General features: G+C 40.8%; 1 protein-coding gene across 4 annotated transcripts in view; it reads right to left on the reverse strand.

Moving 5' to 3' along the window:
* Positions 1–19505, reverse strand: part of ND-42 (NADH dehydrogenase (ubiquinone) subunit ND-42) — a 43770-nt gene that overhangs the window by 8442 nt on the left and 15823 nt on the right. For 2 of the 4 annotated variants that reach the window (XM_072286406.1, XM_072286407.1), the window contains 3 exons: positions 13419–13531; positions 7000–7114; positions 657–1988 (listed from right to left, as the gene is read on the reverse strand). In XM_072286406.1, coding sequence (XP_072142507.1) covers positions 672–1988; positions 7000–7114; positions 13419–13531 — 1545 coding nt within the window. In that variant the 3' untranslated portion in view covers positions 657–671. Of the gene's footprint in view, positions 1–619; positions 1989–6999; positions 7115–13418; positions 13532–15753; positions 15870–19505 lie in introns of those variants that run through there. The other 2 variants (XM_072286408.1, XM_072286409.1) reach the window with 2 other exon arrangements.

Genomic DNA, 19505 nt, shown 5'->3' on the forward strand with positions numbered 1-19505 from the left:
CAAGTTTGCGTGACTGAACGACCCACCTGACATTCACATTAAATGAACCCCTTATTTTATATAGAAAGTCATTAGTACTCCCTTTTTCCTTGAATGGTACATGAATAGAAAAAGATGAATTCTTTTACTACAAAAAGCCAAACATTACCAATATTTTTATCGTTATGACCCGTCTTATTTTTATTTTCTGTGCAATTTATTGTACGCATAATCTTTACTTGTACTACTGATACCTAAACTCAACCTTATAGTTTATTCACAATTTATTATTTTTACATTTACTGCCACATGTTACTTGCTGTTATTTCTGCTTACCATGCGCTAAGTTGTTACTTATTGTCTACTTAGCTTGTGTAGTCACATTTATACAGACTGGTACAAGGGTGAATCGGATATCTTTCTTTAGCCAAATTACAGCTGTTTCATTTCATTTCATTTTATTACCTTAAAAGCCCCATAGGGGCATTACATAAGGGGTGGGCATACATATATCTATTATACATCATTTTAAGAATAACAGAGTATAAGTTAGAATAACAGAGCATAAGTTACAACACATGTGAGAATTAAGTACAAAATTCCATCTAGTACACACATAGATAGCATATCCCATTCATTTTTTTATTCTAAAAAATGGTCTGCGAGTCTTTGCATGAATGTAGGTGCACAGGTTATGGCGGCAATTTGGTGGGGCAGGTTGTTCCAATCTGTTGCTGCGCGAAAGAAGAATGAGCCTGAAAAAGTGGTAGTATGAGTGCAAGGGCGGCCAACTTGGTACACGTGCCAAGTGCGATGTGATACACGGGCAGCGGGAATAATGTATGGTGGTTGATTAAGTGAAGTATGATAAACTTATGAAAAAGAGAGAGAGTTGAGATGCGACGGCGATCAGCGAGTGTAACCTGTCCGGATTCTTTTTTCAGTGATGACACATTGACATCATATAAATACGTTGAATGGATGATCCTTATGACACGGTTTTGCACCGATTCAAGTGCGTTGATTAGATATGCTTGATGAGGGCTCCATACGGCACATGCATATTCGAGTTTGGGTCTGATTATGCTCTTGTAGGCTAGTAATTTCACATGCTTGGGTGCTTGCTTTAAGTTTCGTTTTAAGAAACCAAGAGATTTATTAGCAGATGAGATGACGTTAGTAATATGTGTGCTCCAAGTCAAATCATTAGTAAGTGTAACACCGAGGTATTTGTAGGACTGCGCAGTTTCTACGTCTACGTTATTTATTGTGTATGGGTAAGCTAGTGGGTTACGACGGCGGGAGAATACCACTACTTTACATTTATTTGGGTTAAGTGTCATTAACCAGCAATCGCACCATTGTTGCAAGCGGTTAATATCCTCCTGAAGGGAGATTTGGTCAGACATGTTAGTAATTGTTTGGTAAACGACGCAGTCATCTGCAAACATGCGAATATTGCAGGATACATGCAGAGGTAAGCCGTTAATATATATTAAAAAGAGGAGAGGCCCGAGGACAGATCCTTGTGGAACCCCAGAAGTTACCGGTAGGGAAACAGATGGGCTGTTGTTAATAAGAACAAACTGTGAGCGGTTACTAAGGAAAGCTTCAATCCATCGCAATATATCGGGGTGCACGTTCGCTAGAGATAGCTTTAGTAATAGTTGTTGATGTGGTACCTTATCGAATGCTTTCGCGAAGTCTAGGAATACTGCGTCTGTCTGCTGGTTAGTATCTAGATTAGTGCGAAGATCATGAAGGAAAAGTGCCAATTGCGTCTCGCAGGAAAATCTCTTGCGAAATCCGTGCTGTGAAGAATGAAAAAAGTTTCCTGCGTCTAAAAATTTCATAATTTCTGTATAAATGACATGTTCCATGATTTTGCAAGGTATGCTTGTCAGTGAGATGGGGCGATAGTTAAGTGGAGAGTTCTTGTCACCTGATTTATAGATGGGAACAACCCTCCCCACCTTCCAGTCATGTGGTATGATGCCAGATGAGAGCGACTGCGAGAACAACAAGCACAAATAAGCAGCACTGATGTCTTTAGTATTTTTTAACACTTTTGAGTTTATGTTATCCACTCCGGCTGAGGAAGTTAGTTTAAGATTGTCAATTAGAGACAAAATACCATCGGCAAAGAAGGTTACTGATGGCATGACACTAGTTGAGTTGTTAACTGTAGAGGGAAATGACAAGCTAGGTTCATGGGAGAAGACTGACACAAAAGCTGTATTAAAAAGATTAGCACATTCACCATCATCGACTGTTTCACCGTTCTCGTTGACTAATGCAATACTGCTTATTTCCCGAGGATTGATTACCTGCCAGAACTTTCTTGGATTAGTGACCAGCATGTTTGGTAGATCTTCGTGAAAGAAAGACTGTTTTGCCTCCCGAATAGCTGATAAGTATGCACGTTCCGCTGCGTAGTATTTATCCCAGGCGCATGTGTTTGTCCTGCCGTTTGCTGCACGGTACAAACGTTCCTTTTTATTATCAAGTCTCTTCAAAGAATTGGTGAACCATGGCTTCTGAAGTTGGAATGAACCTGTCAGCTAGATCATTCATTTTTTTCTTTGAAGCTTTGCCAGTTGGTATGGATATTGTGTTTGTTAAAGGACGCCTCGAATGAAATAAAGAAGTCGTACAGATTATCGCGTATAGCCTCGTAGTTGCCTTCGTTATAAAGATGTATTGTCTTTTGAAGTTTCTGGCGTGGAATTGGCGCAAAGTGAAAGGAAGCGTGAATAACCTTATGGTCGCTAATTTCCTTCAGATATGTAATTGATGATAAACTGTCTGGTCGACTTGTTAGTATTAGGTCTAATACGTTAGCTGTGTCTGGTGTGACACGCGTTGGTTCAGATACAAGTTGAGCGAGGTTAAAATTAAAACAAACATCAAGGAAATTTCTTGCTTCTGTCTGATTTACGAGAGACGGAGCTATATTGTGCCAATCGATATCTGGAAAGTTAAAGTCTCCGAAGAGGAGGAGGTCAGCTTTGGGGTACTGAAAAGTTAGTTTGCAGAGTACATTGCTAAGCTGGCAGGCAAAATCTGGGCTACTGCAAGGGGGTCTATAGCAAACGCCCAAAAGAACTGATTGTGGAGCGGCGTGACAATGAATGAAAAGGATTTCTAAGTTGGATGTGAATCTAACAACAGAACACGATAATTGTTGACTGACAGCTATAAGGACTCCTCCTCGTGTTGTCGTGCGATCTTTCCGAAACACTTTAGAATTCGGTAAATCAGCCAGCACTTCCGAGTCTGGAATATGGTCACTAAGCCAGGTTTCCGTGAGTACCAGCACGTTGCTTTTAGACGTTAGTACAAGGTTAGACACGCGTTCGCGTTTTGCAATGAAGCTTCGTATGTTAGTAAAGATTACTGAAATAGAAGTGCTATTCGGGGGTGTCGATTTATTTTTTTATTACGAAGTGGTTGCTATACTTCTTTAATCGTCTGCGAAGCTTCATCATATACGTAGCGCTTGGAACCTATGAATAGTGTTTTAAAACGTAGGGAAAACGGCACAGACTTAGCTTTTGCGAAGGCGACAAGGTGTTTACGAGCATTCCAGGTCCAAACACTGAACTTGATGGTTCTGCTGTAAGTATTCCTGCATTTCCCTAAAACACTTTATATTTAGGTTGATATTGGGGCCTTCCATAGACAGCTGGACAGCTTTCGCCAGCGGCAAATCTGCCAAGGCAGCCAGAAGCTTCTCCTGAAGGTCTTCGGCAGTCAAATGTCCCGTGAACAACGACATATAATATCTCGTGGTTACACGCTCGGGCATTGTGCTCCAGTACTGCAAATGGATGTCCATCTGTTTTCTCTGCAGGTAGTCGTTCAGACCCATCAAACAGAATGGTCTCAGACCATGACACCCTACTTATGCAGATTTTATTTCACCAAAGGAAAATGCCTTAGCGATTTCGCTGTCTGGGAACATTTTCTTGAACGATTCCCCTGTGTGTGATGACGAGTTGTAGGAATAGTGTGATGTCACCATTTTCAGAGTCCACAGTATCTCCGTGTTGGTACACACGCGTGCGCTTTGCACAGGCTGCTCACTTCCCATGACGTTGATGGAGCTGGCTCGATGCGTTGCTCATAAGCAATTGCCGTCAAGTAGTTCCACATGGTACTATGCGCCGTAGTTGCTTTCATGTTCAAAGCGCGTTTTGTGCTCTTCATATGACTTTTGAGGGCTGACTCGCCCATTGATGATACATCGAAGGTTTGCACGACGAGAATTTGACGTATCCTGAGAAATCCACTCCCTATAAGCAGCACTTTTTAACCACGACTGCTGGAAATTGCACTTTCCTGGCATATTGCAGCTACGAAAGACGTGACAGCAATTATTCGTGCACTATGCTTTCCCACAACGAAGGTAGGCTTAGCTGCGGTCATTGCCGCCATAGAGTTTCCTACAATAATTACTAGAGGAAATTCTGGTGCTGCAGTCATTGTACCACCATGGGAATGATCGGAAGTACATGGATTTGTCTGATCTTTGTGCTTGTGGATTCAGATGTTCTTGTGGCTTTGTATATTACGCTATATAAATCTTATTGGCGCAAGTTTCAGCACAATCTGTACTCTTTGAAGTGTAGAAGACGCCGCAAGAATGCACAAATGCTATTAATTGCAACGATTGCGCTTGTCCAGGTGGCCAAATCGAAACATGCCAAGTGTCTCATGGCACTGGCATGCCCGCAATAAATTCATTAGGGCGTTTCATTCGCTTGCCGATGCATGCGTCCGTGGCTTAATGGTTTCAATATCAGGCTTCTGTGCTAAAGTTCCTGTGTTCGAATCCTGCCGCAGGACAATTTTAATGATGTTCATTTAATTACTTATTACGCAGTACATTGTTGAAAATGACAAGTTTACAAAGTCACAAAGCCGTTCGAAGCCAAAAGGACGAAGTTTAGGCAAATCTGTGTACTTCCTATAATTCCCATGTCGGTACAACTGCTCTCAATGCAACTCCCGTAGACACTAGCACCAGAGTTCCCTCTAGTAATTATTGTATGAAACTCTATGGTTGCCGTCACTGTAACCACGCTACTGTGTTGTGGCTACAGAAATGGATTGGATGCTTTGGTTGGCTCGAACACGTAGTTGCCAGGTGTTCAAGAGGCATCCGCTAAAAATTCGCTGAATGAAAGCCTATTGATGAAATTCAAGTATATTTAAGGACTTCAATATAATTAAGGGTTTCAAGGCCTTGAAAATGCTATTTTTATATTCCAGGGTTTTCAAGGGTTTCAAGGGCCGCTACAAACCCTGTGATGCCCAATTCACCACTGACGTGATATGCTATCAGTTCAAAAGCCTTTGAAATGCCTGTGTGACAAATTGCACGTTCTATAAAGAAAATTTAGGCTTGCAGTCTTATAGACCAATGCTGACTTCGGTGAGGCAAGATACACAAAGGGAAGACAAGCACCAGCCTCTCTTTTAGAACCAAGTAGGAGTGAATGCTAACTTTTAATTTTCAAGCGGCCTTAAATGGAGCACTCACTCAGATCCTCAATACATGTCGTGGCTGAGAAGTGGAAACCAAAATTTGACCATAGTGTTTCATCAACAATGATCTGCTTCAGGCCATTTTCCCTAAACTTCTTGTCAGATTCAGCAATTTTATAAAATGCATATCAAAACATTAAAACACGATGTTTTCTTTACCAAAAGTGAGGCATACATGTCAAAATAATACTAAATGTGTGTGTGGGAGATGTTGGTATCATGTGTGAAACTGACTGTGGCTTTACTCTTAGCCTTACAAAAAATAGCAGCGCAGGTTTGCCAAACAAAGCAGTAAGGAATAACCTAAGTTGTGAAATGTTGAAGCTGCGTGAGTACAACAAGCAATAATAATGAATGTGCATATTGCATAGCAGCCGTATTTTTGGCATGCTCTTTGCGTGAAAGTGTTCACTTATTTTAGAATGCTTTTAGATGAGACAGGCAGCTTAATTGGTCTTGTTTTGTAAGTACGATTTATTTGATAGTCCAAATTCTTCTTGTCACTCCAATTAACATTACAGTGAACGACTAATTTTTCGGACATGCCTGATAATTTGGACGCCTTCGCAGAACCACTATGTACCCCATAGAGCTAATGTGTAGGGACGTCTGAAATTTCGCACGCTGAAACCCTTCGCCATCCGATTTTTCAAATGTTTTATTCAAAACAGCATCAATTTAAGCCACTATTGCCGCCATTTTGATTATCCCACAGCTTCAAAACAGTGCTCTCGCAAACCAATCCGCTAGCAGCCGTAGACATTGTCTAGTGCTGTTGTCAAGCCTAGCCGCTTCGACGTTCGCTATCAAGCTTTCTGCTGTTCGATGCCATGTTTTTCATTGAAAGAATTCACTGCTGTCGGAAATGGTGCCACCTCCGCCTTTGTCATCCTCGTCGATGGTGTCTAAGCGCAGAAAGCACAGCAAGGGCTAAAGTTATGCATAATGCTGGTTTCGGTAAGTCAGCTACGGCTCAATACAGCAGTGCTACGCTGTCAAGCATACGCAATGTATTGCGGTGAAGCATACCAAGAATGCAAAGTGCCCACTGTCATGGGACATAAAATGTGTTCCGTAATTATACATATGTGCACACCCGTCTTCTTGCACACCCGAGACGTCTAGTAAGTGTACTGGCCGGCCTTTAAAGCTATTTCGGATGTGGCTGTGGCGATTTGAGCCATTGAGGACAGTTAAAGGCATGCATTCGCTTTTTTTTTTTCAGACTGCCCAATTTTCAGACGTCTTAGAGGTAGGTAGCTTCTAGGGAGCCCAAAAAATTGGACGCTGACAGTATATGCATTTCTTTGCAATGGTGCAACAGGTATTTCTTTTCCAGAGATTGTCGACTAACCACTACGAAACACAGAGCATGTTACAGCCATTTTGTAAATACTGACGTGCCCGAATATAATGGCCTGAAAGAGGCTGAGCTCTCCATACTGAATTTCAAGGTATGGCATACTTTACCTTTTCTATGATGTCCGCCATCTTTTCGCTGTCTTCCCCACTGGTGGCGAGCTCAGGAGCATCAAAGTAGTTCAGTTCAAGGCTGTTCATGAGTATGTCTTTTTCAGTTGTTAGCCTGCAAACAAGTTGCAAGAGAACAATAACAGATTGACATGAGTGCAGTAAGATGTGCTTACTGCAATGCACATTATACTGAGTTTTAAAACGTAGTAGGCAATCAAGAAATAGTGTGTCAACATATGAAAGATAAAGGTATGCATGTAACACCAAGTTGCACACATTGATGTCATGAAATATGATGTAATGATGCAGTTATTACATGGAAGGTGGCACATATCTGACTCTGCTTACCACTGAATGAGCGCAGTGACACGTTTATGCGAGCAATGGTAACAGCGCTTGCAACCAAAGCATACTGCACCACATACTGGAAACACAAAAGTGCAGAAATACGATCTGACGTAACATTATATCCACATGCTGTAGTTGAACTATATGACAGTTATTCCACAGAAAGTGTCTCACATCAAAAACAACTGCACTGCAAAACGCGTGGCGTGCGACTTCTATGACTATACTACTTGCATAGCTTCAGCAGCACGGCTTGCCGAGTATGAGACAGAGTGTAGTGTGGTGCCTTACATGCGGCACATGAAGCCCAAGTTGCATGCTGACTCAAGCATCGGACTCTATGCGGGCTGTCACTCCAGCTGGAACGAAATGCTACAAGCTTGAACTACCTACTACAACAGAATCTCAGCAAATGGAAATCACTGAAATGGCATTGCTGCTTAAATGGATCATGCTTCTAAAATAAGTCAGTTTCGTATTTCAATACTGCAAGAAAAAACTTTTATAAATCAGAACCAAAACTTGTGTGGAACAGAGGATGTCGCAATGCTTCAACGAGCAGAATCGGCTGCGCAAGTACTGAAGAACCAAGATCTAAAAGTATTCCTGAAGAAGAATGCAACTAGATGTGCAGAATAGAAACAATGCGGAAAAATAACAGAAAATAGCCAAGGTTCGCAAGTATTCTACAATTTGGGTAACATTGGATATTATACTTTTAATATTTGTATTCAATTCAGAAACTAGGTACTACTACTAAAAGATTTTCGAGTATTAGGTAGGATACAAATATTGAAAACAAATCGAATATATTGCTGGCTGTGCAGGAGCACACGTTTCTTCGTTTGTTTCTATCTAATTTGAGAATGAGTGCCTGATTATGTGCTGAATTTCGTGATAATTTCATGCTGCTGGTGAAGTACAGTGCGTAAGGTGCGCTCAGCTACTGGAAGTTAAAACATTACAGGAAAGTCAGCCTCTCAGCAGCAAGGGACACGGATTTGTGAACAGTGAGGGTGCACAATGAAAGGGTATGGGAGCGACTGTGCAAAGGAATCCAACTACAACAAGAATGCTCTCGCTGGGGGTATAGGTCCAATGGGATGATCCTCAACAACAATGCCAATCCAAGCAGCCTCATCATGCCAACATGCTAACTTGCTGCCACGTACCTATGTCACAGCTCAGCTGAGCCTATCGCATGCCTTTTACATTTCAGGATACAGTAGAGCGATAGTTGATCCTGTACCACAATATGTGCTTGAGCAGGACCCAGAACTTGTAGTACAGGTATCACAGGTGATGGGCATTTAGCGATGAGCATTAAAATGATGCCTGCACACATCGCAGTAGACTAAAAGGTGCTGTTCTAAATGAGTACAGATGCATTACCCATGCTTACTTGAAGTTATAACCAAAACAATTTTTTTCACGCTATTGAAGGTGCCCTTTCTCTTCTTTCTGCCTCACATTATATTTGTGGTTGCATTAAATGTTTACAAATGAAGTACTGTACTTCGACAACACTGATTCGTCAGATGTTTTGCACTGAAGGAAAAGAACAGAGGAGGCTTGCTGCCACAAGCTGTGCCGTAGAACTACTTGCCTACAAAACATAGACAAGAGAAAATACACTGTCCTTGCAGTTATATCCTAAGCAACAGTCATAGCAACCAGTACAGCCTCACTTAATTTTGGTTCAGTGTGAGTGTAGCTTATGCCTTGCTCATTTGTTTTTTTGCAGTGCCACCTCAAATACTGAGCTTGTTGGTTGACAGCAAGCATGATGAGTGATGACTGGTGGCAAGGTCAAATGCCAAAAGACTTTTGATGCTGTATAATAATGCACAGGTTGTCAGCACCAGACAGCTAGTGCGAATTAACTCTATTTTCTTAATGTGAGTCAAACAAAAACAAATTTTTAGTGTAATGGCTTACTTGTTTATTTTTTAGCATTGACTATGCAAATGCAATTTTAAGGTAACCAAACTTGCTAATAAATGTGTGTGCGTATCGTTATTTGATATTCAATGGGAGACTCTTACTGTGATGATTATTAATGTGCTCAGCCCAGCACAGGTTAGGAGTGATTGTGAAAACTACATATTTAATTTCCCAAACTGTTCACAATACCACTGAGTTAATAAAACAATGAAATGTAATTGGAACATTCTTCAAAGTAATTGTCTTCTAAACTCATATCATATTCATTTACACTCATCTGCCATTCCTGGCACCATGATGATATCAATTGAAGGTGCCATTTAATTATATAGTACCTGATGATTTCTCTGATGAGAAAGCCATTCTTAGCCTTTCATAGGTAAATGTTTCTTGCAGGCAACAAATTGCACAAGTATTTTTTTCTTGCTGAGTTTTGGTTTTGAGTACGGGGCTTTTGGCTAAATGTATTTTCCCAACATCGAATATAAGCAGCAAACGACATTTCATGAATTACAGAAGGAACAGAGGAAGAAGTTTGGTACGACTTGCTTTCTTTGGAAAGCATGGTCAAAGGAGGAACAGCTACGCAAAATCCTCTACTGCAGTGGTATCACATAAGCAATGTAGAGGACATGCAGTGTACACCTCTCCTTTACATTTGACGAAAACTCTCTATATAAGTTCTACATGAAGCCATAGATCGCTTGGGGCAAAGCTTACTTTTGGTGTTCTGTCTGCTGTTGCCTAAGGGCAACAAATGTATTGTTGAAGAAGCTTCCAGAACATATTTTTAAAGCAAAGCTTTCTTTGCCTCTTTCTTCGACTTTCCCACTGCTGTCTGGCACACTGCATCGGTGGGGTGGTTCAGAGCTTTTGTATACATGACGAGAGCGAGTCAGAGAGGAAAGGTGATGCTAAAAACTCGTTTGGACCCCACCGCGTTGAATGTGCACGATACCCTCTCGAGCTCCCTCAGTGTCGCCACATTAACCTCTTGACATCTGCAATTATCTGTGACCCCCCTCAAGGGCATTGCAGAAACCACAACGCTTCCCTTTCTACTAACAGTCCAGAGGGGACATAGCTAGAACTGCAACGAGGAGCGAGGAAAAGAGGCAGTTCCCGTACAGAGGGCAGGAGGGGGACGGTGACGTGAGAAGGCAAGGAAACCCTACTGCTATACAGCAGTTGCGGGGAAACTGGATACGCTTAAGTTCAAGGTAAGGTACAGTACGTTCCTGCTATTTCTGAAAAATAAACACCATGCAAATATGTCAAGCGGACAAACTACGCAGGGCATGCAGAAGCAGAGCCGCATTAATTAAAGCACACCACAGGGTCCAGACGATACTACGGAAGTGGTCGACCGTCAAATCAATACTTCTGTGCCTGCCACGGTAGCCTTGTAGCTATGGCATTGCTAGGGTCGCAAATTTGATCCTGGCCGCAGTAGCCGTATTTCGATGGAGTTGAAATAGAAAACACACATGGACTTAGATTTTGGGACGTGTTAAAGGATGTCACGGTGTCAAAATTAATCCGGAGCCCGCCACTACGGCATGCCTCTTAATTTTGCCATGTACAGCCCCATAATCCAATTCTAGTTTAATATTTCTGCCACAATGTGATGTGCCATGCGAGGCAGTGAAAATGCTCAACCCTCTTAGAGGTTATCTTTTATTTATTAATACTGTCAACCCTCATAGAAGGTCATAACAGAGAGGACAATACAATTACATACATCAAATATGGACAATGTCAATGTACGTAAAGTTGCTTAGCACTTGTCAATTCACAGTGAATAGGATGTTCACTTGAATGCTGTTCAGCACACTTCTGACATTTATCAAAATATGTACAATGAACATCAAATCGCACATATCACTAGGCACTTCAAAACCCCCGTAAATACGCCTCAGCAGCATTTTCAAAGTCGGTGACATCTTTTAGGCTCACAATAGCGTTTGGCAATTGATTCCACATTTCTATTGCATCCGGGAAAAATGAGTATCAATATGTATAACTGTTGGTATGGTATGGCTTTATGGCGTAGTCGTGGTTAGTTCGCGAGTTTCTTTTGCCTGGAGCGTGTAGATATTTGATCTTATCAATCTAAAGTTGGTCCTACATTATTTGATAAAGTACCTTGAGCCTATATTTCTTTCTACGTAACTCAAGAAGATCCAAGTTGCAACGCTGTAACATATGCGTGACCGATTCCTTCCTTCGGTACGTCGAACAAATAAAACGCACCGTCAGTCTCTGCATGCTTTCCAACTTCCTTTTAAGTGTCACTTGATGGGGACTCCAAACAACGGCTGAATATTCTAGTATCGTCCTAATGAAGGTGGTATATGCAATAAGTTTTACATTAACCAATGCATGTTCCAGTTTTTTTTCTCAGAAAGGATAACTTTTGATAGGCAGTCATGCAGACATTATATATATGTTGGTTCCATGTCAAATTTCATGTTACTGTTACCCCTAGATACTTGAACTGGTGCACATTCTCCAATAAATGTCCTCCAATGCTATAAAAAAAGGAATAGACAGTTTTCATTTTTGCTGATGTGTGTATATGTAGATTTGGGATAAATTATTTTCATTTTCCATTTCCTACACCAATCATCTAAATTTTGCAAACATTTCTGAATTTTAAGCTGGTCATCTAGTTTAGTAATTGTGGTGTAAATTAAGCAGTCGTCTGCAAAGAGCTTAACCTGAACACCCTCTTCTGCCACGCTACTGATTTCATTGATATAAAGGAGAAACAATAGTGGTCCCAATACTGAGCCTTGGGACACTGCTGAGAGTACAGCTAATGAATCTGGTACATAACCATCCAGTTTAACTACCTGCGTACAGTTTGTTAAATATGCTTCAATCCATTTTATTATAAATTCATTTATTCCTGCATTACGTAATTTGAAGATTAATTGGACATGAGGTACTTTATCAAAAGCTAACTAAGAATGAAATATGGCACACAACAACGCTTCAAGCAAACACCTCTCCCTGTGTCCTACACAGACAAGCAGCAGTGGTGCACGCAAGGTAACAGTGAACATCAACTTACCACTCTCGTTTTGGACAAAACGTTGAAGAAATGAAACATTCGCCGTCAACATCACCACTAATTCTTGTCAATCAAAGAAAACTACACAGAGAGCTTCACTTACATCGATTCCCACAGTGCGTGGGATCTGTATAATTATTCTCTTTTTGTCGAATATTCATATTCTCAATTTATATTTTGTACATATTGATGAAAAATAAAAATTTTCTTCGGGCTTGTATATGTCTTGTCCTTAAAGGGTTAAAATCAGTAGTGAGGACTCAACAAATCAAGAGCTGATGCAATTTTAATGCATTGCAATAACTGTTGCAAAATAAATCTTGTGAATGCTATTCCAAAGCACCCTGTCATTTTCTATTGTTTATGAAAAAATCTAGCTGCTACATTCACTTCTGTATGCTTGAAGGGTTATTAGTGTTATCTTATCCATTAAAAAACGAATTTTATCTGAAGGTCAGAACAAAGAGATTTTCTATCCTATTAGTTCATGTTTATTATTGTATCTGCCATATGTTCATATGTTTTTTGTGTAGCTACTGTCTATACCAATACCACCTTGACCCCTTGGGGTTTGAAAATAAGTATATTAGCACAAGAGCTATTGCAGCATCGTTGATGACCAGACCATATTATAGAAACTGCTGTTACCGATTCTAAAGGTCTATGCACCATGACGTCGTCAGATAGTGGCTGGTTTCATTCTTGTGATCACTGTGGCTGTCACACAGCAGCCCAGGTAGAATACATGGACATAGGTAGCACTCTAGGTTTTACTGCTTCATGAGCAACACCACCATGCATAGCCTTATTGCCAAATGATGCCAGCAAATCTCGCTCTCTGTCATGACATCACTATAATGTCAATGATGCCAGGTCAGGGTCATACGGGCCATTGCAAGATAACACTGGTATCAATTAAAACATTTTACAGGTGTTCCCCAACCTGCATACTTGCCAAGTGTCATCCTATTACATGCAAGAGATGTGGTAGAGTTTCTACTACAACTTTGAAAAAAATGTGTCAGTACTCCTTTGAAGCAGGGCTTACTTATAACGATAATCATCCCAAAGGTCCTCTTTCTTCCTCCAGTCGGCCAGCATGGGTCCATACGGGTCGTTCAGGTAACCCTCAAAGTCAATGTGCTCAATGTCGTCGAGCACCTGAAAAGCATGGGTAAGCCTCAGTTAGGCTCGCACCAGCAATGAAAATTTTTCTCCAATGCCAAATGAGAAACAAGTGTCTTGGGGAAGTCAGTATGAAGCAAAACAGAAGAACACGAACCAAGGAATGACTAGCTGGAATAAGCGTTTGCATTTAACTTAGTGTTTCAGCCAAACAGGAGAGGCCTTTACTCGTATTCAAACAATGTGAGAAACAAAGTTGGCCAAAGGCATTTCAATATGCTCTTGAAACTTCTACACCAGATCGCAGATGACATTCATTGCACTATATCGTGCAAATGTTAACAAAATGCGACACGACAATAAAAAGAAGCACAACTTTCTTGCAAATTGTACCTGCAGCTAGAAAAATGGAGCTACATTACGGTGCTGACATGATATATTAGTGCAGATGGTAGATCTCTATCCTAGGTTACATGCCTAATGTGTCGAAATATTCACCTGTATTGCAGATTCCATGTCCCTTAGCTCTTTTCCTACCACGCCCATTGGGCGTTGTTAGCCCACTATCAATGGTTTGAAATGCCACTTCTGAGACCTTCCGCATCACTCTTGGACACACTGTGCCATCGGATGTGAACGAGGAGAATCACATTGTTGTTTCCTAAGTAGTCTGCTTTTTTTTTCGCTTGGCGGTGATTTCTGGACGCGCTCCAAAGTTTCGCGATTGTCAAAGTAGAAAGGAAAAATGGCTGTATCTGGAAGCGGTGCATGCATGCTTCGAAAGATCACAGATCTCATATATATGCTGTGTTCGCGGCTGACATTATTGGTGGATTGAGCAGCAGCGAGTCTGAGGATGCTGCCTTTTCGTCGTACTTTGACTCTGAGAGCGACGACGCAAACGAGGCTGGAACATCGGCGGCCACAGCCCAGTTAGTTTTGCGTCGTGCTTTGGCCCGTCTTTGTTGTTGTTTGGAGTGCTTCAGAGCCTGCCGAGATGGAGACTTATAGAAACTACAAGAAACGTTATGACAGGAAAACCGAGCAGAATACAAGAGTTTACAGCAAGATATGCAACATTCCTACATGCAACATTCCTCTACATTTTAAATCGAGGAACTGCTTGGCTGCATGGCACACCCAACTGTAGTTCTTACTAGACCTTTGTGCGCGCATAGACAGGACGTCGAACGAAAAAGGGACACACAACATGCGCAAACTTCAACTGGCTTTTATTGTGACAGCGACATATATATACGCTTCCACAATCAGGAAAAAAAAACAGGATCGCAAGAAAACAAACAAACCACGTGCAGAACTACAGAGTTGTGTTAGTGCTCCGTCTGTAGCATTAAGTGATAAGGAAGTGAGGTTTCTGGATGGTGAAAAGGAATGACAGTGACAAGGTTTGGTCTCTCCAGCACATGTGGCTATGCAGTTTTGCACGTGGCTCTATTTTTTTTTTTTGCCATCCTGTTTTTTTATGATTGTGGAAGCGTATATATATATATATGTCGCTGTCACAATAAAAGCCAGTTGAAGTTTGCGCATGTTGTGTGTCCCTTCTTCGTTCGACGTCCTGTCTTTGTGCGTGCAAAAGTCTAATAAGAACCATGTACAACCAACTCGCCCAAAACGCAACGCTTCCCAACTGTAGTGCTTGCAGTTTTGCAGTGGAAGACCTATTCAATAAAAAATTATTTTTTTTGGAGATAGTGCGCATTAGACAGCAATACATTTTGTATATCTTATAATTCTTGTAACCTATCTTTCTTAGTAGATACAGATGTGTCTTTACAAACTTTGTTCAATTTTATCCCACAATCTTCATTCTGGAAATTTATTTATATCTTTTTTATGATGCACATCTCGTTACTAAAGCTTTTCTGCATGAAAAATGCATTCATTTGACCTTTTGTTTATCTATTACATAAAATATTGAGTGCAGTAGTTCCTTCAGAAAAGAAGATCTCGCATGGTAGGGAAAGAGTTAAGGAGGGATGCCGGGCTAAAACTGCGATTCTAGCCAGGAAAACATATTTTCAAATTTTGTTTATTTTGATTCCTAGGCGTATAAAGAAGCTCATCACCAAGGTTGCTTGCAATCTGCATCGCTGAAAAGAAGAAAATGCATTCTCTTGTGATAGCGGCATGCGCTCGCCGTCGAGTGTGCCCATGAATGCTGTATACGCCATGGCCAGAGCGGGCATGAAACGGAACACAGAGTGAATGTCTGGATTAGAAAGTTTGTTTCTCACATGTTCTCATCATGGGAGACCTTCAGTACAGCAGACCATAAAGTAAAAAATAAAAAAGAAAGGCATAATTCCGGTTGTGGCGCCCTTGTCTGTGAGTACAGACAAGGGCCTGCTTTAAAGCTGAAAAAAGAAAAAGAAAAGAAAAAAGCAAGGATGTCTAATTGGCACAGAGCAGATTTGAACATTGAAGAGGAGGGTCTAACCTATGGAGCATGGCAATTTCAGTAATTATTTTCAGTCTTAAAATAAAATAGCACGTTCAGAAATTTTTCAGCTCGTTTTTCTCAGTTTGGACTTTTTGGCTGAACAAAACCTTTAGGAAAACTACCACTTCCAAATTGCTTTGCCAAAACTTCAAAGTAGTTTCTAGCCTGAAATGTTGTTCCGAACAAGATGAGGCACTTTTTATATCTATAAATTTTTATTAACATAAAAGATATTACATATCTAAAAGATAATGGCAACGAAAAAAATTGAACTTAGCCTCAAAGTGATGACATTGTTATAGAAATGTGATGAAAAACATGTGACTGGCCTTATCCTGCATTATAACACCCCTAGAAGGTATCCAACACAAACAATTGATGTCTTCATTATTTCTGAAATGATAGTTTTGTAAGATGACATGCCTAATTGGTCTGTATAACAGTCATAATTTTTTTCTATTTGATCTGTATTAATGGAATTTAGAATATACACATAAAACATGAGGATATATAACCCTATAAATTTTTATAAATATATGTGCAACAGCTCAAAAGTAAATATTTAGCACCCCATCCCCCTTAACTTATCAAGTGTAATATCACATGACACAATAATTTTTTTAAAGATTTCGTTCAAAAACAATAATAGGCTGTCTAAATACACTGAGTGTGGCATAATTTTGAGCACTTACAGCTAAACTGCTCGTTGATTTCCACTTAAATTTCACACAGACAGGGTTTCACGGTTCTTTCAGTTGAAAATGCCATTTGCAAGCATTTGCCTTTTACCTGCTGCACTAGCAGCAAGGCTGAAGTGCATGTCATTCGTAGTGACGCCATTAAAAAAATTATTTTGCTGCAACGGAATACTAGTGGAGTCATCAGCTACCTGTGCTGGACAGTAGTGGAACGTATCTTTTCCTGTGGCGGCAACATATGGCACCACTATTCTGTTTCTTATGTCTCAGCACGGGAAAGGGAATTCCTTAGGTGTTTCCCGTGAGGCTACGCCTTTTCATCAGCAGCCATACAGATGTGACGCAGCCCTGAAGCCGACCGTTGACGGATTAACGAAGAAGCTCCCCTTAAGGTTGCAATGACCACCAGATTCTGTGGACATGGTAACCGTGAAGGGTCACCGAGAGCCCACTAATTGATGAAAGGGGCCAACATCGATGACTACCGTGGGAACTGCGTTGACTTGCGTTTCCCAGATTGCTACGTATGCAGAGGTGATGGTTCAACATAGGAGGCGGAGTACGGTGTAACAGTGTGATGTCATTTCGAGCAGTTCGATGATTACGACTGGCCAAGATACAGTCATCAGATTCCATAGTCTAGTCTCCTAGGGAAGACGACTTTTTAAAAGCGGAGCCCTTTGATAAAGAGAGGCTGACGTGTACTGATGTGAGCTGACATTTAATGTGCTCCTGCATGGAGTGGGCTTCCATATATGGAGCCAGTGTAAGACATGCAAAATAAAACCTTTTTCCTTTACTGCTACTTCTGGACGTACTCATCCCCGTGCCTGGAGGATTCATGGCCTAAATGCAACCTCGAGCCTCAACATGTTGCAGTTACATTACCACTTAGTGAGCAGCATCACCGCAGACATGCACTTTAGCATTTATTGTGGACGAAAGAGGCAAGCAATGCTTTTAAACATAGTACTCAACTGAACCCACTGCAATATGCTTCGTCTGCATGAAATGTGAGTGCAAATCGGCCAGTGGTTTAGCAGGAACAGCGACGCACACCTGGCGCTGTTAAAAAAAGCAACACTCGGTAGAAAACAGGCACAATGCAAAACAACACCCATCTTCATTGTGACAAAGAAGAAAAAAGAGGGGGGGGAAGGGTCAGAGAGAAATTTGTTGAGTTGGAGACGCACCAACTGGTAACCATAATTTATCCACAAAAGGAATAATTCATGTCATTAAAGGGATGCAGCAAGCTTGCCTTTATGCTCAACACAAATTGAATTTACTTATTCTGTACAAATAAAATGCCAACTTCCAAAGAGTTCATGTGTTTGTGGATTAACATAGCAGACATGTGAGGTAGAAACATAAATAACACAATAACATATGCATATGTGCCTTTCCTTATGTAGTTTCCTTATCATTTAGAATCTGAACAAAATACTAGACGCATATACAGTTGAGTTGTGATAATACGAAGAAGGATAATTCAGAACTCCAGTCAATTCAAACCAATTCCAAAATTTGGATGGCTCACAATGTTCTCAATGAATGTTGAAGCTACTTAAAAAAATGCTTTCGTTTAATTTGAACTCGTTGGTTCATCAGAGCAAAGATACTTGGCTGAATAAAGCTTTCAGGTTGTTCATCAAGCATGAGTAAACAAAACATGCCTATTTATGGTCAAGCTTCCTAGTGTGTTGAAAAGGAGCATTACGAGCTGATGCTACAGACGCAGTCACACGCATGGTGGCCGTGCATTTGTCGCCTTTGACATCCTGAATGCGAACTCGCAGGTACTTTTCTTTCACTTCTTTTTCACAATGTATCTGCTCATTTTACGTCTGCAGGTGATTTCCTTTAGGGCTGCGCTGGAGGCATCTTATCCTGAGTACCGATCATTTTGCTCTGGTTTCTATTTTATACAAGTTCGGATAATTCAATCTTTTGAAAATGCAAGGCAGTATGGTAAATCAGTTTTGCGGAAGCTCTCAATGTGGAAGAAGGTTCATGAAAGGGAGACACCGTCATCCACCCAACTGTAGAGCGAGCTACAAAGGAAACCCACGTGAGAACGAGAAAGGAGGTCTTGGGTTGCATTGAATTCTTCAACTGCGAAGCTTTCTTTCTGAGAAATCTGTATGGGTTTACTTTGTGGTTTCGTACTAGTTGGCTGGATGACAATATTCCCTTCAAGGCAGTATTGGTTAGAAAGCCAACGTGGGTAGATTATAGTGAGAATCGGAGTTGTTCAGCAAATGCAATAAATATTTAGGGATTCAGCATCCCAATGTAACACATGGGCTATGAGGCACTATAGTGGGGAGCTCTGGATTAACTTTGACCGTCTAGGCTTCTTTATTGTGCGTCTAAACCTAAGCACACGAGCATTTTTGCATTCTGCCCCCATCAGAATCAGTGGCCGGAAATCGAACCTAGCAAGTAAGGCAACGAGTCGAACGGATATAACTGCTGTTATAAACAAACAGAATGAGTGCAAATGGAAGAGAAATAGAATCAAAGCCAGCAAAGCATTAGATAAAGAGATGAGATTAGTGAATTTTCAGGCAGAGGATGGGTTCAGATGAAGCAAGAAAGATGTAATTATAGGTCTCTGGTAAAGGCTTTGAATCTGCAGTGGACATTAATAAGCTGCTACTGATGATGTTTATAAATTCAACTATGTAAATTATGTGGTCCATAAAAGTTAGGATTAATGGCAGTTGACTGTGCATGGGCCACATTGTTGTTTAATTACTTTTTAACCATCCTTCCAGAATTTTTACAAGGGTGCTGCTCTTAGGGAGATGGAAAACAGCTATACGATTCATATAATCTGTCAAAA

This window comes from Dermacentor andersoni, chromosome 2 (genome assembly GCF_023375885.2).
Source record: "Dermacentor andersoni chromosome 2, qqDerAnde1_hic_scaffold, whole genome shotgun sequence".
In the NCBI taxonomy this organism is placed as follows: domain Eukaryota; kingdom Metazoa; phylum Arthropoda; class Arachnida; order Ixodida; family Ixodidae; genus Dermacentor; species Dermacentor andersoni.